Below are 21,477 nucleotides of genomic sequence, written 5' to 3' on the forward strand. Positions count from 1 at the left end.
ATATATGTTCTGGAAAGTATTTATTAATATCTGCTGTTAAAGGATAACACAGCCTTTGCTCCAACCAGACACTGCGTTTTACTAAGACAAATACATGTAATAGAATCACACTTTTGACTAATTTATCTAGTACTGTTGTAAATATAAGAAAAAACTGCTCCTCGAATGCGTGTTTGTAAAAACAATACATACTAAAGTCTCAGTTTAAAGCTGGAATCAATTGCAAGGCCTGCAAAAAATAGTGCTGGCTTCTGCTTAAACTGTAAAAATCCTGAAAGTACATATCAATGAAAATCTGTTGAAATCCGTTTTATTGGACTTTCGGCATTGCAAAATCATTCATTCAGGTTCGATACACTGTTTTCAAAATTCTAAGCACTGTATTAAGAACAATAACTTCATTTTAACGACCAAACACTGGTCTACAAAACGTTGTTCATAAAACAATAAAACCTTATTTAAAACTAAACACTTTTAAGTACTATTTCAAACTTTAGGTACAATATAAAACAACTGCCAAAAAGGGCACATTATGAACAGTGAAACACAATACAAAATTTAAATACATTCAATAAACCCAATCAAACACGATTGACAGGTATGCCGTGGTCAAGCTCTTTCAGTAGTGTCTTACAAGACTCGTCTAAAAATAGAAAATTTAAAACAAATCCACATCACAGTTGACAGTCAAGGTCCAGGCTATAAAGCTATAAAGTCAGTGTAGTGTAATTGCATCATTTTGAAAAGAATGACCACAGCAGAAAGAGCATTTAGACAGCCTGAGGACCAATAAGCAGCGGTGCTTCGCTGTGACTGAGAGCAGGCTGCGGTGAGGGGCTCGAGGCTGAATCCTTCAGCTTGAGAATGTGCTGCTGTAGATGCATGACCCAATCCTCCTGTACAGAGAGCGGCCCTTGGAACACCTCCTCACAAAACCTATCAAATAAGACAGAGATGATCACTTACTGATCTAGTCTTGCAGTGTAGAATTTATTTATAGACATTTCAATACAATGAATGCATTTTGACGTACTGGGGGCATACGCGCTACTGTAAACTTTGTAAAAGTATATCAATTACTTTGTTCAAAAAGTACAATTTCTTGTACTACCAGCAATACCACCAGGTTCATGGAACGCAACTGATTAGTGGTCTGAACTTACCTGCACTTAAGGGAGTACACCTTCCCTACAAGCTTCACTAGGCTGGTCTCTGGGGGTCTAGGCACCAAGGATGGAATGTTTCCAGCTCGAGAAGGCTTAGAAGGTTCTGTTTCCTCTAATACATTCTCAGAGTGAGATAAATGCTTTGGAGGTCGGCGTTCACAGCCTAAAACAAGGACAGTAATTCTCACCATGCATGTTATTTATTGGTAAAAACTCAGTTCATGCAAAACTTGCAGCCTTTGTTTAAATAAGATATATTTTCCTTACCTCGCGGTGAACGAACGTTTAATTCGCTGCGGGCTGTGGGCATCTGGAGCAGGCTGTTTGAAGATAGTTCATATGACGAAGATCGCTTTTTGTGCGATGAGGAGGAGTGGCTCATCCCCGCTTTGCTTTCTCTAGTTGCTTTGCAGAACTGGGATAGCTGCAGCTGACCTGCAGTGTCTCGAGCTGCTGATGAACCTTTGGGAGAACCAAGACGAAGGGACTCAGAGTCTGAGGAAGAGTATGGAGTGGAGGTTTTTCTGGAGACCTGCAACAGGGGGAGGCAAAGAGGAAAAACAAGAAATTGTTAAATGCAAGAAATTTGTGTCAATGCAAACCTTGAAAAGTAACAAATACTGCAAAATAGACAGCACTCTGCATCAAAAGAAACATTTTTTTCTTCAAAATTAATGTTTAAGGAGTTAAATTTAAGGACTTAGAAATTTTTGGAGTAGAATTATTTATACAATTTTATAGTCAAACACCTTTGGGGCTAAATTTTTGATAAGTATGATTATATAATGTCTAATACAAACTACTGAAGTATGAAAAAAAATGTATTCAAGTAAAATAAATATCTGTTTATAGAGTAATATTTGTTGCTTTAATGTTTTGTTAAAAATAAAAGGTAGGGGTAGGTTTCATATAATAATATGTTCAAATATAATTGTACATTGTGGTTAACGTGTAATTAGAATATTTTTTTTCATTAATGAGAAGCTGCTAATCATACACAATTTGGTATTAAGTTATATTATATTAAGTTATGACTGTTTTATAAAAATAACCATTCTTCAGGTCCTGGAATGTGAAACTGGTGTAAAAAAAATTTAATGAATGTATAACTTTACATTTATCTGAGAAAACTGCCTAAGATATCATTTATTTTTAAGATAATATGCCTTACCCTTTTTTCAAGTTGTGTGTAAATCTAACAAACTGGACTGTGCTTTATGCGTATAACAAATTCAAAGCATTTTCACATGAACTCACCTTCTTAACAAAAGGCAAGTCCCCCCTCATGTAGCTTTTATGGAGCTCTGCTACCTTCCCTGGCTCTCTCTTCATCCAGGCCGCTAGGGTCTCAATAGGAGAGCCAATGACCTTCCAGTCCACTCCCTGCTGCCTCAGGTGGGCTCTCGCGTGGCTGGCCAGTGCCTTTCGATTCTCAAAATCAAAGCCGCAAAGTTCACAGGTGGCATCACAGCCTATGGCAGAAAGGGTAGACAGTTGAGAGCAAAAGATATGAAACACGTTGCATCAACCTTGTGACTTATCTGACATATAAACATTCTTCAAAAGCATGATGTATCATATTTTATTTTCTGAACAATGTATAAATAACGATAATAAAGTTGCTTCAGTTCAGTGTACACTTAACAGCAAAAAACTACCCTACCATTTGTTTTTGTGCGTTTTAGAATGTTAGTTACGAAGAACTTTACTGTACCTGTAGACATGCTGTCTGAGGCAGGTTTTTCTTTTTCCCCTGGTGACAGAGGTAATGTCTGAGGTGAAGATGCTGTTTTTTTCCACGGCGCTGCTGCCCTTGACGCAGGTTCTGATTTGATTTGGGATGCCCGTTCGGTGCCCTCCCGCCTCATGAGCTCATACAGGGCCTCTATTGGTGGGACTTTCAGGGACCACCTTGCTCCCAGTTGTCGTAAGTGACCACGTGCGTGACAGGATAGAGCTTTACGAGTATCAAACATCTCACCGCAGTACTCACAGCATACGAACGGTTTGGGGTCCTGCTTTTCGGGCTTAGGGGCTATGGAAAACAGACATAAATCATCATAATAGAAACAAACAAAATACTCGCTGTTACAGGGTTTTTTCAGACCAATTTAGAGCAAAACAAAAAAAGAAAAAAATTGAATGGAACACTATTTAAAAATGTTCTCTGAATATAAATGTCTTGTATTATAAGTTTTAAAATGGAACGTTTAACAGACCTACATTACATAAAAAAAGAAAAAATACTTATTATACAAGGTTCCTGGCATGCAAGGTATCTGTTGGCAGACTTTTTATATGATGTATCATCTGTATCATCGGCCAAAAGATATCTAATATCAAAGAGAAAACTATTTTTCCAAATCCACTGACAGATATTTGTTCTTGTTTTAATCATAAATTCACTTAATTTTATTTGGTTTCTCAGAAAATCTAAAGACTTAATATCTTAATTTTTTATTTCCAGTAAATGCATGTTGATTAAAGGATGTTCAAAACATTTGTTATTTTTTTTAACACCTAAGGTTAAAAAAAACCAAAAAACAGTGAAACTGTAATTTATAACCAACATGTTAACTTTGTCGACTGACTGAATTGCAGAACTTTCTGTAGGAAAATAAGCTTAACAGAAGTGACTTATATTTACGCACCGATGCCAGGTGATTTAACTGTGTTGGAGTCGGACTGAGGTGTTAAAGGGCTGGTGGGATTGCTTTGTGGCTTAGGAGACTCTATGATAGAGATATCAACTTCCACAGGCTCGTCCTTTGGTTTTGGGATCACAGTCCTGGAGCCTTTCTTGGCCTTTGGAACTTTGTAAGGAACGGGAGGAGAGGAAGGTTGGGTAATAGATTTAGGGGATGGGAGGAGAGGGGGTACAGCAGGGGGTACAGAGGGGGATACAGGTGGGGTCAGGGAGGGTGGCCCCAGGGGACTGAGAGATCCCCCACGTTGGGCCATGACCTCTCGAAGAGTGGCCATGGGAGACCCTTTGACGGACCACTCAGTGATGCCCAGCTGACGCAGGTGATAGCGGGCATGACTGGCCAGGCTCTGACTCTTCTTGAACTTCTCGTGACAGAATTCACAGTTGACATCTTTAGATGACTCGCCTTTGGTGTAAGAAAGAAGAAAGTATGTCAGGACACTTTTTTGTTACAAAACTGGTGTATTTGCTAGTAAATTTTTTTTTTATATTTTGGATGTAAAATCATGCCTTAATTTGCCCCGCGAAGCTGTTTTAGGTTAACTGAATATTAGATCCACTTTGCATTTAATGCATTTATTTGATCACAAATACAGTAAAAACAATAATATTATAAAACATTACTGACATTTAAAATGTCTTATTTTAGAGTGTAATTTACTCATGTGATAGCAAAGCTGAAATTAACATTTTTTAGAAATATGCATACCATGCACTGTATAAAAAAAAGAAGTGTTTATTTGCAACGGTGTAATAGTCTTTACTGCCAATTTTGAGCAGTTGGATGCATTCTTATTAAATTTCTTTCCTGCCTCAAACATCTGGATGGTAGAGTAGATATACATTGTTATTAACCAAAATGTTCTTAGCAGGAACTATTTTTTAAAAATTTAGGAATGCATTGAAAAATTGATTTTTGTAAATCTGAAAAGTGTAGAGAAAAATATTATATTTAAGAAATATTATTTAAAACTGTATTCACTGCATGTGTTTCCCAGGCCAGGACACCACATTTATAATGTTTCCTGATGTCCTGGCTTTCTATAATAACATTTGTTGCTATAAATGATCATACACACAGAGTTAAGAAGGTCTTAAATTATTCTCAAAAAAAAAAAAAAAAAAAAAAAAAAAGTAAATTTTCACCTCGAGAGAGCGATTTAAATTCAGATTTTTTGCCAAGGGGCAGGCTTGCTGAAAGATCTAGAGAAATCTTTTGCTTCTTCACTGAGGGAGGTGATTTCAATTCTGTTTTCTCACTGAAAGGCAATTCCTCTGAAACACCTGTAGGAATCTTCTGCTTTTTGTTGGGGGGAGGTGGTATCAATTCTGCATCACCGCTGAGGGGCGAGACTCCTGAAACACTTGGAGAAATCATCTTCTTTTTCTTTGAGGTAGATGCTTTCGATTCAACTTCGCCACTGTGTGGCATGTTCCCTGAAAAATCAAGTGAAATCTTCTGCTTTTTGGCTGAAAGAGGGGATTTAAATTCTACCTTGTCGCTAAAGGGCAAGTTTCCTGAAATGTCCTGAGAAATCTTCTTTTTGATTGGTGGAGGTGTTGTCAGTTCTTTGAATGACAGAGGGGCAATAGGGGGATATTTGCTAATGGCTGATGAGGTGGAAGGAGTGGAAGAGGATGATGCATAATCCTCAAAGTCTGACCCTTCCAGTTGCCCGGCACTGGCCTTTTCCTTTAAGTCTTCACTCTGAATATACTCATGGAGCATGTCTATGGGAGCACATTTAGAGTCCATATTCACACCAAACTGCCGAAGGTGGGCCCGAGCGTGGCTGGAGAGACCCTTACGGGTCTCGTACCACGCTCCACATAATTCACAAACATGGACATCATCCCTCACTGAAGAATTCATCATCGTTTCTGGTAACAAAGCCACAAAACACATTATGTAATTGACTGGAATGTTACAAGCAAGAATTGCTTCACCATTTTAACTAGCTTGCTTTATAGAGTACTAAAAATGTGCTTGTCCAAGCACATACCTATACATATTTAATACTGTTACTTACCTAAATTGAGTGGGGCATCTGTTTCCTGAGGGGCCCAGAGGGGCTTGGTTGAGGCCAATGAGAGAGAGGTAGAAGGATTGCACTCACTGAGCTTGTATTTCACATCTTTATGAAGAGACGAGGCAGAAGATGGAGTGGAAACTACAATCTTCTTTGAAGATGCTTTATGAGGCTTCCCCAGAGCGAAAGGCGAACAGGAGCGGCCAGATGCTGCCGATCCTTTTACAGCAACAGGAGAAGACGAGGAAAGGGCATATTTTTTCTTTACAAGATTGGATATTTTAATCTTCAATTTGGGCCCGGGATTCTTTTTTAGTTTGGGAGACTTCGTTTTGTATTTTTTAACAGGGCTGACCTGTTTTTCGAGCTTGGGTAGAGTTCCGCCTCTTTCTTTCATTAGTTGGTACAGGAGGTCTATAGGAGCTCCACTACTGTCGGACACAGCCACTCCCAGCTGCCTGAGATGATACCGGGCATGACTGGAGAGACCTCGTCTGGATTCAAAACTGGTCCCACAAAACTCACAACTATGGACACCTACTGTAAGAATGTGAGAGAAAATGCATAATGTGATGACGACTGTTTTTTCTAAATAGAATGCACTGTGTTTTTTAGATTGGAAACCGGTCAGTGATTTTAAAGGAATAATTCACTCAAGAATTATTCCTTATGGTTTTAGAATGACACAAGGTTAAATACAGAGAACATTTTATTTTTACTTTTTTCAACTTAACTCTGTTTATCAGAGCTGAGGTGGGAATACACAACTTTTAAACTGGATTTAAAACACTAGGCATCACACACTTGACTACAGAAAAATGTAGCATCATACACTATAAAGCTGGCAATCTCATACTACACATGTTTATTATCCATCTTTGGTGTACTTACAATCAGAGTCCTCAATGTCTTTATCCAAGTCTGTCTCCAGACCCTCTTTGGAAACGGTGGCAGCGCTCGTCTTTTTGCTGTGTCTGGTGCTGTATCCTCCATGGCTGGAAACTCCTCCTGGTACCTGGCACTTAAAAAAACAGGTGATAACTTTAGACAAATTTCTGCCCAGAATTTATTTCTAAGAAGTTTTCTGAGAACGTATTTTAATTTTATATATAAATAAATCAAAATGCAATAACATTTGCAGCTGTAAACTTTTAAATGTATTTATGTCTGAAAAACACAAGTCACAAAAACTGTTAACTGTTATTACTAAAATACAACAGGAACAGTGAGAAATACTATATTAGAAAAATTATATTAAACATAGATTAGCCATCACTGTGGGCAAAAACACTAAATAAAAAACACATTAACAACAATTAAAAGCGTCTCATGTCGTTTACAAAAAATGCATTTACCTCGATTTATTAATAACTATGTTGTTTCGGTACGTAAAGGTAATGTTTACATCTTACTGTAACATTGACAAGCCATTCGTTTCCTTATCGTTTCTCGTTAACATTTCTGTCTCTATGTACCATCACCTGGCTGAATTCGTGAATAATCGTTTATTTTAACGACTGTCACTACTGACATTGTTAATGTTATGGAGTGACGATAAACCAAGAACAACTTCCCATCTCGCTCCTACCATATATTACACAATGGACGAGCACATGCAGCTAGCACGAGCTAATTATTTATCGCGCACTGCAAATCTATTAAACAGGTCTGGTAGTGTGTAAAGCCATACCGCGTCTGGTCTGTTTGGCAACATGTAGTTACCTACGTTGAAAACAGTATATTAAAGCACATAATGCTCAAAATTACCTTTAAGTGGCGAGGTTTCTCTTACAGAAGGGATTGCAGGCACTTTAATCAAAACAGCACAGTCGAGCGGCAAAAATCAGTCAAAATCAATCGATAGCTGATCTTGAAAAGACCACACGATGGCGAATTGCAGGGGCGTGGTTTTGCATACCGAGTAGATATCGTTATTTAACTTGACTTTTTAACTGGATATTTATTTAAAATAAATTTGATAAAATTTGACATAAAGAGAGAAAAAAGTGTCCATAAGGTGCAGGTAAGCTGCAGGTGAGCAGTATTTGGTAAGCAAGATTTTGTAGTTTATAATTTGTCATAGATGTAATATAATACACTGATTTCTATATATTTCTAAACATATTGAGTTCTGTTTAAGACACTTTTTGTCTTTCTGCTACAGTAATGTGTGGATTGATTTACCTTGGTGTGACATTTCTTAGCAAATACGAAATGCAATAATAATATTTGTTGTTGTAAATAAGAAATGGAAACAGGATACACTTAATGAGATTTATATTGCAGAATTGTAAAACAATCATTTTAAACCATTTATTCTCCTATACCGTCAGTGACTTTGTGGCTGCATTTTGCAGGTTGATTGATGTCTCTTTCAGATGTCTCTGGTTGATTGGTAGATCAGAGGTACAGCATTTCTGTGAGTCTACCTCACAGCTCTCTCCTCCCAATGTTGCATTATCTAAACCAATTTGACAATAGTAGGTGTTTCCAGCCATAAAGTGTCATGCTTGCACACATGGATGAGTGAAACTGGTGCTTATAATTAAAAAAATTCATGATATTTTATTAAAAAAACGAAATTCTTTATCCTTAAAAATATATAATTTAAAAAAATAATAATAATTCTGTATACTCACATGTATTAACTAGCAAGGAATAGGGTTGTGATAGTTACACCACATTATATTTCATCAAAGTGATATTTGTTGAAAATGCCTGGTATAAAATTTACAAACATACCAACATGAATACCAAGATTGCATTGTAAAGAACTGTGCGCATGCAATTTAAAAAAAAAATTTTTTTATCTTTGACCCACATTGACTACTACTTTATTTTTTGAGTTGGCCTAGTTGCAGTAACATTTACAACAATTACAGTAAAAAATTACAGTGTTGATTCAGCTTGATTTGTTTAATGCACATTTTATTTGTGAAAGTCTACAAAAAAGTCTCATGCATATCCATTCATTTATATATATATTTTTACTACAGTATATCATTGTGTTGATAATAGATTTGGTTTTAATTGTGACCAGCAGGTTTAACCAGCATAAATCCACAAAAACACAGTGTTATCAATGAATAAAAGAAATCTAACAAAAGCTAATAGCATTCTAAAATGGCACTATGTAACACACCACACCAGTAACTTCCTGTTTTGCATCAGGTATTGATGTAAGTCTGTCTCATGCCATCAGCATTAACTGCATAGCGTTGCTGCACATCTTTCAACAATCCAGCAAACTGCTCCTCCTGTTATCAGACACAATAATTAAGTGTAATTCAAGCCTGAATTAATGATCTACATCTAAACAAAAATTAGGCAGAAGTGAAAACCATATAACTTACCAAAACATTCATGCGTTCTACTGCAGCCACAGCAACATTAAGCTTTCTTTCGTCTTCCTCTCTCTCTTCTTCTATGACGCCCAGTCTGCAAAAACAGGAAGGAGAAATGTTCCCAGCAGTCTAATCTACAAATTAACACATTTTGACTTCTTTTAACCAAAAGTTTTATTTATTTTTTTACCTGAAAGTTGTGCTTGCCAGCTGTTCTTCGCGGATGGCTAACAGATTTCGAAGTTCCTGAACCTCTGCCTGTAGCTGTGTATTCTGTTCTTGAGTCAGGACTATAAAGTCTTCTAACCGCTTGGCCATCTCGAGCTCACGCTCGGTAACCTGCTCCACGCCCAGACGCAGCTCTCCCAACTCTTGCGCATGCTATGAGACACCCAAACTTTGTCAACATACTGCGGCATTGTATTACACAATTTCCATCCTTTATTGCACAAGGTAATTCTGACAAAACATCAAAGTAGTGGTAAAATAATTTTCTTTAGACCAGTCTGGTTATGCACATAGCAAGATTGGTCTTTATTATACACTTTATTCCCCTGAAACCAGATGCATACCAGATCCAGATGCAGTATACAATGTAGACCTACCCTGTCTAATATGCTTGTCTCTTCTTGCTCTTGTCCTGCTTTTTGATAGGGCTCGTTGCTGTTGTTTTGTTTGATCCAGAGTACTTTTGCAGCTGGTGCTTTGGTTTTTATGGCCTATGAAAAACAACAAATAAACATTTGAAAGCACATTGTTGGCAAATTGTCTATTAAATTTTAACCAGTCTTGGTTACTCACATTGCTAGGTGATGAAATTTCCAAGCAGGGATCTTGATCTGGATTATAGTCCTGGCACTGCGTTGGTAGCTCTTCATTGCTTGCCTGCCTCTTCACTGGTTGCCTCTGATGCCGTGATGGTCTGTTGGGGACACTAAAAGCCCGCTGCACCTGCTTACGCTGACGTTCTTTGCCTTGGTTGGGTTTTGAATCTATGGGAAGCTGCTGCATGGAGTTTTGTAATGGGCTGTACTTGGGGAGATCTTTTGGAGGTAAATATGTAGGCTTTGGTGTTCCATGAACGCTGTTTCCACAAGAATGTAGCCACAGATTAGAGGAGTGTACTCAAGTACTTTGAACAAACATTGATTTTAAATCTTCCTTTGGAGCCCCTTTGGTAAATTAACCTTACCTACTAACAGGGATCCGTTGAGCTTCCTGGCCAAGGAACTCCGTTATCTGGTTTAGGATTGAAGGCAGTGGATGCAGATTGTCTATTTGGTCCTAAAAAAGATGTAATTTTGCCAGTGAGCACATTTTTTTAATAATAAGAATATTATAACGCTCAGATGTTTTATGGTACCTGTTTCATTACAGAGATAATGTCGACTAGTAGATTGTGAAGGACTGCTAGACGAAGAGGCAGGTCAACATATCCATCAAATCGAGCCATGGCAATTTCACTGTCTGGGTCAGATACTTTCTGTAAGAATCCTCTCATAGGCTCCCAGTGTTGTTCTAGAAACTCATTCATAAAAAGCATGTACTCTTCTTTTTCGCCAAACCTGGTGGATTTTGAGAAAAAATGGTTGTTGTTGAGAACAAACCTTACAAAACCCAGATTCCACTGGGATTTTTAATGAATAAACAAAACATTATGTAGACCTCATGTAAGTTAACTGAAAGACAGAATAGTAAATAGGAAAATTATGGACAATAGACAGGACTTACAAGGTGAAGTTTGCAAGGTTTTGAATGACCTTGGCTGTCAGAGTGAGAGTACGAAGGGTGTTTGGTTCTGGATAGGCTTGGGTGAGCCCGAAGAGTGATGGACTGAGGATCGCTGGGCATAAGAATCGAAGAAACAGAGATGCTGATATGAGACGGTGTCCAATGTCTGTTTGACCTCTGTCCTCACAATCTGATACCCAGCTGGAAAAAATCTCATTCAGCTCTGCGGGGAATGAGCTGTTCATAGAAGGGAAAGAATTGCTCATTTAAAAATAATTTTCCATTGGAAAACTAATGACACCCATTAGGAGTTAAGTGGACATTGTATATAATTACTAATATGGATAGTATATCAAAACAAGTTGTTTATCTTAGGTATGTTTTCACAGAAAATACTTTTGAAATATATTTTTTGGGAGTGTTATCTTACTCTTGCATGTCAGTTATTCTCTTTACAACATCTGCACACGTCTCCTTCAGATGTCTCTGATTGATTGGTAGATCAGAGGCAGAACATTTCTGCGAGTCTACTTCACAGCTCTCTCCTCCACTATATAGTCTGGCTATGAAGTCACCTGTGGATAAAGAGGGTTAAACAGGAGGTTAGAGGTTAAATAAGATGACACATGCAGTTTTATAACAGGGGCTGAGATAGTATATTCCTTACCAAGTGTGTCAATAAGATACTTCTGACCCACCAATTTCATATATTCGTCAATAGCCTTTGTGGCCAGTGTATTCTCTCTGAAAATCAAAGCCTCATTTTCTCCCAAACGCTGAACTTCTGCACTGCCGAGTTCGACCAAGAACTCCTGTACAATCAAAAACCATTCAGAAATGTGAAGAGCTTAGGACTTTTCCTACAGTTACTGCGGTTGCTACTCACCTTAGCTTTTCCAATGCTCTGGAGCACATGAACAAGTGCTCCTGCAAGTTCTTCTTTCTCCCGTACACTGAGAAGGGGCTCGAGGCTGCTGCACATTTCCACATAATTCACTGTAATATATTCTGCAAATTCCTTGTACCTCTCAATAGGCAGAATTTTCAGGATCTTGAATTTGGACTTGACTCGAAGGGAAGCTTGTGGGCCAATCTGGTCCTTTGCTGTACTTGTTCCTGGGGGCTTGTAGGGCACGATGGGATACCACTTCTCCTGATAGGCCCGTCCTTTTATATCTGCCAAATTGAGAGCCACACTTCCTAGAGGATGCAGAATAGAATCATCCTTGGAATGACGCTTCTTTTTGGAGTCTTCATCTTTAAAGAGGTGCAGGGTGAGCTGGTTTACAGGGGGCAAGTTTTCAAGTTCAAAAAATTCGCCCCAGAATAGCTGGCAACCTCCTGAAGCACCACCACTATGGCCTGTGCCAGCCGTTCCAGATCCTCCATCAACTGCTTGGCTGGAGCGTTGGACAGACTTCCCCACAGCCCGGCTACTGGTACGAGCAAACAAGGTACCATCAAGGTGGACCTCACAATAATATCGCTTCTTTGGGAGAAGGTCTTTTGCTTCATTAACCCAAAGGCTCAGTGAGTACTCAGTGCGCTCACAGTTGTCCTGAAGATAGATTGTTTAAAAACATTATTTGTTACAGGTACACAATTAATTAAAGTGCCCCTATTATGGGTTATGAAATGCTAATATTTTGGTTTTGGGAGTCCCAACAACAGGTTGACATGCCTGCAAGATAAAAAACGCTTTCATTTTCTTATAATATTTATTATTCTTATAATTCATTTATTTTTACGTTATTTGCTCAACGACTCCCAATCAATTTGTTGAACAATTCATATTTCCAAACCCCTCCTTTGTGTAACACTAATCTGTGGTAACTGATCATTTTATTTAAAGCAGTGTTTGTGAGCATGATTGCAAAGAATGATTTTGCATTTTCATTCAGACCAACAAGAAAATTTTCCCAGGTCTGCACACACAAGTGGGCAGGAAATATGGTGATGTTTCTTGGGATTCATTTTAAAAACAACTTCATACACGGTGCACTTTCACATTTATAACTTTGCAGAAGGTTTTCATCCACTTAGAGCTGTGTTACACACTGCATGAAAAATAATTTTCAAAAATCCATATAAGGAGCACTTTAAACATTTTGATGGACCTTCACTTAAGGAATATTCAGTACCTTATTTGGATGAGCAGCACGACGCAAGTCTTCAATCCAGCGATCTCTTTCTGCAGCTGAACTGCACCCGAAGCAGTGGTTATTCTCAGAGTTGATGACCTTTTATGAGTTAGATAAGGAAATGGCCAGGATAGAAGACATTGGTTTGAATTATGGAATGACATAAGGATCAGAAAAATTAAACACAATTTGTACTTTAACATGCAACAGCAAGGTCTACCTGAAAACAGTACTTCTCCCCTAGAATCGAGCTGTGGACTGGCCTGATGACGGTAGTCTGGTCGGTGCTAAGATCAAGGCTTTTTGCCGCACTGACTGGAATGGATAGAGATTCTCTGGAGCCATACCTTGATAGAAGTGAGAAAGTCTGGTAAACAGCATATCATGTCAAGCCATCGCATATGTTTGTTCCAGGTGACATTAATTGCTACTACAGAGTCAGATCTTTCTTTTTCTATGTTATAAAAATGTTCCTCCACCTTGCAGCAACACTTAGTCCTGCAGTATTGATCTGTGTGCTGCTTTTCCGTTTATCCTCACCAAAGCGTCGCTTGATTCTATTCTATCATGAGAATGAGAGAAAAGAATTGGAAATAAATGTATTTATGCATGTATCCAGAGTTCTTAGAAATACTAATGTATACTCACTTTGACACCACCATCTTGCCCTTTGATTTTGGTACCACTCTGGGGGACCACAGGATCTGGGTTTAGCTCTAAAGAAAGATTGAGAGCAGTTTCTATATTAGTTGACCACTTTGATGTTACAGTATGCCTCTTTTTGGTCTGTAGCATCCCTTTCTTTTTTTGAAACGCTCCATAATGCAATTATTCATAATTAAAGCTTAAATTGTGAAATGTATTTGTGCATACATGTCTTTCAGTTTATTTTGTTCTAACATCAGAAAGACAACTAATCTCAATGCAATCGCAGATTCTAAAACCAAGGCAGGAAGCATAGTCATTTCCTTCCTTTTATGTGCATCAGATCAATAATTACCAGTTTAACAGAAAATGTAACTTTGTTACTGCAGTTGAATTCTGTTAACACAAAACAGAACCAAAATCTAGGGGCTTATTTAATTTTTTCATGTTAAAAATTAGCTTTTACTTGATCATCCATGTGCCTTTATGAAAGCTGGAGAGCAGACAACCAGTGCCACACAAAGCTTGTGGTCCCAGTTTTTGGACTGATTATAGCGCTCAGACATAGAGCTGCTTAAATAAATCACGATTACAAAAGCAGCAGCTATAAAAATGAGTCATATTTGCCAGCCTATTAATATTTTGTTTCTAATGAAATCTGACACATTGCACTTTGTCGTGAATTTTTGTCATAAAAGTACATGAAGTATCTAACTTGCAAAGAATGCAAAAGTGCAACATAAAAAAAAATTACAATGACTTGAATTGTATGAGTTACTGCAACTACTGCAAATAGAAATAAAGCTAGCATTTATTGAAAATCTGCTAATGGTGATGCATGACCTGGTATTAAATGTGAAAAAATGTTTTGTTTTTTAAACTCCCTCTAACATATTTCTTTAATATAGTCTTTGTAGTTGCTTATTCCCACACATACTGTAGTCTGTGTTAAAATGGGAAAAGCAGTAGGATGCCTTCAACACCGATTATCCATCATGATAAGGTCAGCAACCTTTTTTTGGAGTCTTTACATTGAAACTAAGAGAATACATTACTTTTTTGACACTTGACCTAAAAGCTAATCCACACATCTTAGACAAACATCAACAAACATTGTGGCGATGCGACTGTCATGTTCACACTGCCCCAATAGACACCGACAAACTGAACTTGTTCTCTCAGATGAAAACAAATCTCTGAAGCCAGCAGGGGTAACACACTGATGACATTTGTCTGTGTGGTGTAAATTGACCTTAAACTTGACCACTAAACTAAATCACAATGTACATAATATCAAACTTCAGAAAGTAAATATCTTTTATGATCTTCTAAATTAACTATACCAGATGTATTTATATATGGAAGCACAAGTATAATAAGCTCCAGTATAATATGTATATTTAAAAAAACACTACTCATAACATATCTTTGTAATCATTGTTATGATTTAGCTGAAAAGTAAGATCAATGTAAACTCAGTTAACCGGATTTTGCCATCTTCTTTGGCAGATTGAATTTCACCTGTCTTAAATCTTCAGCAAAATGATGGGATTGAATAATAGGCAAAGTTCAAATTATTTTGCTTACCTAGTGCCCCTCCACATACAATCCAACGTCTGAAACCCATGCTTTGGAGTAGTTCAGAATATTTTTTTTTCCCCTTTCAGAACATTAGACTCAAAAATGACCTTTTTTCACTATTAATATAAGGGTCCCACATGCTTATTTTGAGTGAACTAAACAGCACAGCCCTTCAGTCTTAGTCGTCTTCTGGTATGGTACACCCAGTTACGATGGTATCTTCAGACACTCAAAGGAAGCAATTTTACAAGCACACGCACACATAACCACGTCAACCATTTCCTCTGTGAATACATTATCTAGCTTCAACTTACTGACAGGCCGTCATTGGCTAGATAGAGACAGATGATATATCTTGTCTCTTGAAGTCATCTCTGGTTTTTAAATGGTCAGGACACAGTAAACATTAGGCAGTCACTTCATTCAAGTGTGCTGCAATCCCCCCAGTGATCTTCGCAAGATGATGTTTGCATTTGTTCTTTTATGAGGCCAGTTAGTTAACAATAAAAGTAGATAAGAAAGTTCTGAGCAAACTCTAGTGTCATTTATTTGCAAGTGGTGCTTTGATAGATTTCTTTAATCTAATGCAATGACATTTTTTGGCTTCAATGTAAATTCAAACTCTGTGATACTGACCAGTGTGACTTCCACTGATGTTCTGGAGACTGAGGCTGGAAAGACAACTGCTGGCCCGGTTTCGTACTCTCATCAAAGGCTGAAATCAATTGAAAAGATATTGATAAATTGGCAGCACACCTTAATTTGTTAAGTATAGCGTATCGTTTGTTGGCATTGTTGAATTGTGTTGTTCATTACCTCTTCCTCACGTGGTATAAGAATCTGTCCATCCTGAAGAAAGCAGTAGCTAATATCCCAAACGGGAACGTCTTGTGGAGGGGCCCAGGAGAGGCGAACAGGCTCTTGGACTAGGATCTCAGGATCACACGTTTCTTAAAAAATAAAAAAGTTTATGTGCTCTTTTAATTTAAAAAGCTTCAAAGACAAAACATAGTACATGTGAGAATGAATTTGGAATCCAGTTCCAATATCATTAGGGCTTAATTAGTTAGCAGTCCTATTAGTCCTATCAACATCCAATTACATGTTTAGATCATTTGGGTACATAAGAAAAAAAAACTTTCTGTGGATTCTTTACTTTGTTTATTGTTCCAACTTGCACATCCTGTTGTTGTACCCTCATTCTTTAGCGCCATTTAGTGGCATCTGCATGTACAATCTTTAGAAAGTACAGAAAGCAAGTACGCTCTCCCAACAACAGAGTGAGTTCTTTGTAAGGGACCTTCATAATGGTTTATTTTTTGTTGAACATTTAGCATTGAATATAAAGTTCTTACCATGCTCTACAATGGCAGCACTCTGCAGACGCTGTCTTTTGAACTTCTGTGAAACAGTTTGCAGGTACTTCCTTATTTTACCCTTTTGAGTTGTGTCCTGGACAGTGGACCCAGATGCCTGATTGCCGGAGGACCCAGAAGCAGAAGAGGAGGACAGAACCGAAGATAGGAGGGACCCTGGTGGCTCTGAAAGAGCTCTGCGAAAAGGGTTTTTCCGTGAAGTTGCTGGCTTGTCCAGTTTAGATGGGCTTTCGCTCCCTCGTGTAGCAGTCGAGCACTTTTCCCCCGCGTCTTCACTCAGAGCTTTGCGCCAACTCTGCATTTTATTCCATTTATTTGAAGCCCCTTTCTCAAGCCTCTCAATGGCCCCCTGTGCTGCCGTCTCAGGCTTGGCTCCTGTGTGCCATTTGTACGTGTTGAGTAACTTGCCATCCTCTGGTTGCCGTTGGTCTTGATCAACTGGACTGTTCTGCTCAGGAGACAGATCCATGTCTTCCTCAATCTGTGGTGCTGATTGCTCAGCACTTGGATCTTTGTTTGTACCCATCTTGAATGCTACTCCGTGACCCAAATCAGCACGTTTTCTTGGCACAGGATGTTTTGATGCAATTTAAAGTTTGTATTTTCTTGTAGTATCTCAAAGAGTATGGATTCCTCAGCACTTACCAGTTCTAGATGTCTTTATACGTCTTTTTTAAATTTTTAGTGCTTCGCATTTCATTTTCTGCTCACTTCACCTATTGGCTCATTTGAAATGATGCAACCTTTGTGGTCCTCGGCTCTTGTAGGTATGAGGCGCTTTTTTTTGGGTGCGTACTTGTCGTCCAGTGATCAGGAAGCCAGTCAGATTGTGGGTGGAGAAATCAGGTTAGGTATACAGGTTGAAAACTGAAAGATGAGGGTTTCCCAGACTGACCCAACTAGTGCAAAATTATAGTGCTATGTTCCTTAATTTGTTGTTCCTATTTATGGTAAATCTAGGTAGCATAATGCTTCACTGATCATGTTTCGATGTTATACACTGTGTTTAAGTTTGAACTGAATTGGTATGCCCGTGATTGGAAAAACTCTTATGATCATCATAGAGTAACATGATCATGATTTGATTAGATTTTTGTTTTTGATTAAATATGAACAGGGTTGACAGTTTAACCTAAATACCTGCGTGTTTTGTTCAGTGACGGTTAAATTTCCTGTCACAACAGCAGCACTTCCTGTCTCGCTGTGGGGCCTGCTATGAAAACCACTTCCTGTAGTGGTAAAGTAATATTATCAGCCTTTCCTTTAAACTGTTACAGAAAAAAAACTCAGCAAAATTAGAGATCACCTTGTTTATTTTTGATCACGTATTTCTCATTTACATACAGTAACATTTTACATTTTCATACAGACTCCCAACCAATGCTCAAAGTACTGCTAAATAATGCTAATGGCCTGTTGTATGCTAATACAAATGAACTTAATAATTCTATTTAAAACTAAATGCATATTCAAAATTAAGAGTAGTTCTCATACTAATTAGTGGGTTTTAATTGTTGTGGCAGTTAAATCAGTCAATATGCACCATAAGTCATGTCATGTCAGTGACGGTAGATGTCCTCATTGTTTCTTTAAAAGCTCTGTTTCCTGTGAAGAACATTGTACAGTCACAGATTAAAGTGTTGGTTAGAATTGGTTAGTATTTCCAGCAATAGCTTTTTAAGTATAGCTACATACTTTGTAGTGTTCCCAGGTTGTTATCTCAGAATATAGTGACTCCCCTGGACATTTTGTGCCTGCTACTACTTGTCTATGTCCCAGAATGGTAAAATTCGCCTGCAGAAATCCGTTGCTCACTCCACATTTGACCAGATGATGGTGCACTAGCTCCATGTCATATTGGGCAGGTAAATGAGCAGTGTAGTCCCCGATGAAAGCAACACCATAACCAACAGTATTTCGTCCTTTAGTGTGAGCCCCTACTGACTTCCAACCTCGTCCTTCGTAGATGTAACCATCAGACCCAACAACAAAGCTTAGAGAGACATTCAGATACATATAATACTTACAAATGATACATTTGATTTTGATCTTTTGCATGAAAATACCAGCATATGCTGGTTAGGTATGTTTTGAAGCTAGGATGCTAGTTTGAGCTGGTTTAAGCTGGTCGTTAACTGGTCAGAGAACCACCTTAAACCAGCATCCCAGCTTCAAAACATACCTAACCAGCTGTTTTTTTTAATAGGGAAGTATAACATAGTACACACAAATATTATATAAAATAAGCAATCTGACCTCAGCTGCCATCTGAGTATGCATACTTCCCCACTGTAATGTATGTAAAAGAGCAGTATGTCTAAACTGACAGAATTCATAAAACATTACACAAAAATTACATCCAGATTGCATTTATGCTAAACATTAAGAGAACATATTGTTTTAATGGTTGTGAAATAATTACTAATCAGCAAGAGAAGTACCTACACAGTGCATCTGTGGTTTCCCGGATGCAGAAAAAGAGTGAATTTAGAAATCTATATTACTATTAGGTCAATGCATACTACACAGTTTGTAGAGATTCCTGTCTATAAGTTTAAATGTAGCATGTGATTTCTTTGTAGGCTGTACTCTGATTTTAGTTTCTAGATAGTTTCTAAGTGTTTACTTAGTTTTGTAAACATTTTTAAAAGAAGTTATTTCATTGCAGTGCATTCTAGGACTGCTTTCTCCAGTAAGAGCACCTACCGATTGGAATAGCTCTCACACCGGGATGCTCTCAATATTTGTAATGTTTATATTTAGTTTTGTAAACATTTTTTTTTCAAATGAAGTAACTTTATTGCAATGCATTCTCAGACTGCTTTCTCCACTAGGGAAATCTACCGTTTGGAACAGCTTTCACACTGTGATGTCCACCTTTGTAGGCAGTAAACTATAGGTCTAGGGACAGAACGTATATTTCTGACCAAATCATGTTACCTGTAACCAATGTCGTACCAGCCCCGCTCTTTCTGATGGAAGTGTTGCATTGCCCTCATATTTTTGGAACACGAGTGAAGGTCTCGGCAGGGTTTGCTGGGAATGGCTGTGTGGTGAATATACAGAAATGCCAGAGGTGGAGACAGAGGTTTGAGAGGAACCAGGGGTGGCGCAGATCCCCACATACACCTTGGAATGATGGCAGGACACTCTGAAGGAGCGTAAGCGTGGAGATTGTTAGTTTAACACCAGCATTTGAACAGACAAGTGTTATTTGACCAACTGAAAGTGCCTTCACTTACCCATATAACGTAGCATAAAGTCTTTAATTCCTTTTTCTATAAGTCTCTCAGCACCAACGTCTCCTTTTTGTGGATGACTATGTAGTGCTTTTTCTACTTTCTCTTGAAGCAGTGATGCATTTGTGATCTTTTTAAAATTCTTTCTGCGATAGCGGGCTCTCAGAAGAGTATTCAAATCATGATCCAGCTCTTCCGTATTCCCTAAGTAGTAGCTCCTCATTAGTGTGCTTAAATGTACCTCAGAGCAGTTAAAAACAAAAAGATGTTTCCCAAGTATGGCTCCATCCATTCCACCATGGACCAAAGCATCAGTGGCCAGGGATGGCATGCCTGAAAGAGTAAAAGCCATGGGAGCAGATACACTGTCCCAACAACCATCCGGGCCAAGTCGCTCAGTTGCGTTCCCAAACTGCAGAAATGACTTGCCTAAGTACTTGGCGAGTGGGAGTAGGTAGAAACCATGAGGCTGGTTACTGGCCTCATTAGCCCAGAGCCCATATTCAAGACCTAAAATGAGAGGAGCAAGGGCGACTGTTGTGCCATCAGGAGTCAAAACAACTCCCCTCTCTTCGTGATTCTCTGTTATGAAGTGATGAGTGACTTCATTCAAGAAATTGGAGAGATTGTGGTTTATATTCAGCTGCTCTGTGACAAAGCTGTTGTTTTCATACTGACTATTACCTCGATTGTCAGATGATCTCGCAAAGTCATGTCTGACATTGTCACTTTGGTCTGCAATTTTTCGTAGACTCGTCACTAAAGCCAGTGGACTTAGTCTTGGGTTTAAATCTTCTAATTGAGTAACAGCAGCTATAAAGTGCTCCATGTTCCTCAGATGAACTGCTGTAACTAAAACATAGCATTACTTAAGACACAATAATTATGCGTGTGCAGTTATAATCAAGTTAAAAAGGGTTTGGGGCTAATTGAGGTATGGTCTTCATCTCTTTAAAGACATGTGATTATGTGTGGTTATTGAAAACGTGTCATGTAGTATATTCCAGCCTTTAGCAAAAAAGTGACTTTTAGTTGAACTAATGCACTCACATGACAATAAAAAACTACATGTACTTACTATATGGTTAGGGTTAGGATTAGGGTTACTTGCATGTAATTATACATCATTTATCGTTATTAGAATAGTAAGTACATGTAATCTGTAACAAAAACATATTAAAATAAAGTGTTACCAAGATTTATGGTGTACGTACCTGAGCTCTGAATCACTATACATATCCCAGACATGGTAATAATCCATAATGGTCCTCGTTTCATTATTAGAACTTAATGTCACAACTCCGTACTAAGTGTATTTGTACATATACTAAAACACTGCAGGCAGGACTACTCAAATTCTGACATTAAGCATTGGTCAGGTGGTGAATTCCATCATGGAAAACACGTTCTTGCATTGCGTCAATGGGATTGCATGTTTGAGGGTGTACGAGTTTGTATGTGTGTACTCTGATGTGAGTAAAGGTCTTCCCTATAATCTGAATTTAACTACAAATATT

At 38.2% G+C, this 21,477-nt stretch overlaps 3 protein-coding genes across 6 annotated transcripts; all 3 read right to left on the minus strand.

Annotated features, from left to right (window-relative positions):
- Positions 1 to 294: 294 nt before the first annotated feature.
- wiza (WIZ zinc finger a) lies at positions 295 to 7,778 on the minus strand. Of its 2 annotated transcripts, none has more exons than XM_043241503.1 (10): positions 7,671 to 7,778; positions 6,795 to 6,924; positions 5,904 to 6,443; positions 5,020 to 5,754; positions 3,818 to 4,279; positions 2,881 to 3,201; positions 2,424 to 2,638; positions 1,434 to 1,698; positions 1,164 to 1,329; positions 295 to 936 (listed from the first exon to the last, which is right to left on the minus strand). In XM_043241503.1, the coding sequence occupies exons 3-10, from the start codon at positions 6,298 to 6,300 to the stop codon at positions 771 to 773; spliced, it is 2,727 nt and encodes a 908-aa protein (XP_043097438.1). In that variant the 5' UTR covers positions 6,301 to 6,443; positions 6,795 to 6,924; positions 7,671 to 7,778; the 3' UTR covers positions 295 to 770. The 2 variants fall into 2 exon arrangements, with proteins under 2 accessions (XP_043097438.1, XP_043097436.1); XM_043241501.1 differs by lacking the exon at positions 7,671 to 7,778 and adding an exon at positions 7,259 to 7,634.
- Positions 7,779 to 8,814: 1,036 nt separating this feature from the next.
- On the minus strand, positions 8,815 to 17,498 carry rasal3 (RAS protein activator like 3). 2 transcript variants are annotated; one of them, XM_043241499.1, is made up of 18 exons: positions 16,701 to 17,498; positions 16,162 to 16,295; positions 15,982 to 16,060; positions 13,768 to 13,835; positions 13,599 to 13,681; positions 13,340 to 13,466; positions 13,120 to 13,218; positions 11,865 to 12,536; positions 11,646 to 11,790; positions 11,409 to 11,553; positions 10,979 to 11,215; positions 10,611 to 10,812; positions 10,440 to 10,531; positions 10,049 to 10,331; positions 9,853 to 9,966; positions 9,438 to 9,628; positions 9,257 to 9,341; positions 8,815 to 9,160 (listed from the first exon to the last, which is right to left on the minus strand). In XM_043241499.1, the coding sequence occupies exons 1-18, from the start codon at positions 17,245 to 17,247 to the stop codon at positions 9,071 to 9,073; spliced, it is 3,393 nt and encodes a 1,130-aa protein (XP_043097434.1). In that variant the 5' UTR covers positions 17,248 to 17,498; the 3' UTR covers positions 8,815 to 9,070. The 2 variants fall into 2 exon arrangements, with proteins under 2 accessions (XP_043097434.1, XP_043097435.1); XM_043241500.1 differs by lacking the exons at positions 15,982 to 16,060; positions 16,162 to 16,295; positions 16,701 to 17,498 and adding an exon at positions 15,352 to 15,563.
- Positions 17,499 to 18,016: 518 nt separating this feature from the next.
- Positions 18,017 to 21,417, minus strand: pglyrp2 (peptidoglycan recognition protein 2). Of its 2 annotated transcripts, none has more exons than XM_043241505.1 (5): positions 21,175 to 21,417; positions 19,964 to 20,806; positions 19,662 to 19,872; positions 18,417 to 18,714; positions 18,017 to 18,326 (listed from the first exon to the last, which is right to left on the minus strand). In XM_043241505.1, exons 1-5 carry the CDS (start codon positions 21,236 to 21,238, stop codon positions 18,300 to 18,302), a joined length of 1,443 nt encoding a protein of 480 aa, XP_043097440.1. In that variant the 5' UTR covers positions 21,239 to 21,417; the 3' UTR covers positions 18,017 to 18,299. The 2 variants fall into 2 exon arrangements, with proteins under 2 accessions (XP_043097440.1, XP_043097439.1); XM_043241504.1 differs by having other exon boundaries at positions 19,964 to 20,812.
- Positions 21,418 to 21,477: the final 60 nt, after the last annotated feature.

This window comes from Puntigrus tetrazona, chromosome 6 (assembly GCF_018831695.1).
Source record: "Puntigrus tetrazona isolate hp1 chromosome 6, ASM1883169v1, whole genome shotgun sequence".
Lineage (NCBI taxonomy): Eukaryota > Metazoa > Chordata > Actinopteri > Cypriniformes > Cyprinidae > Puntigrus > Puntigrus tetrazona.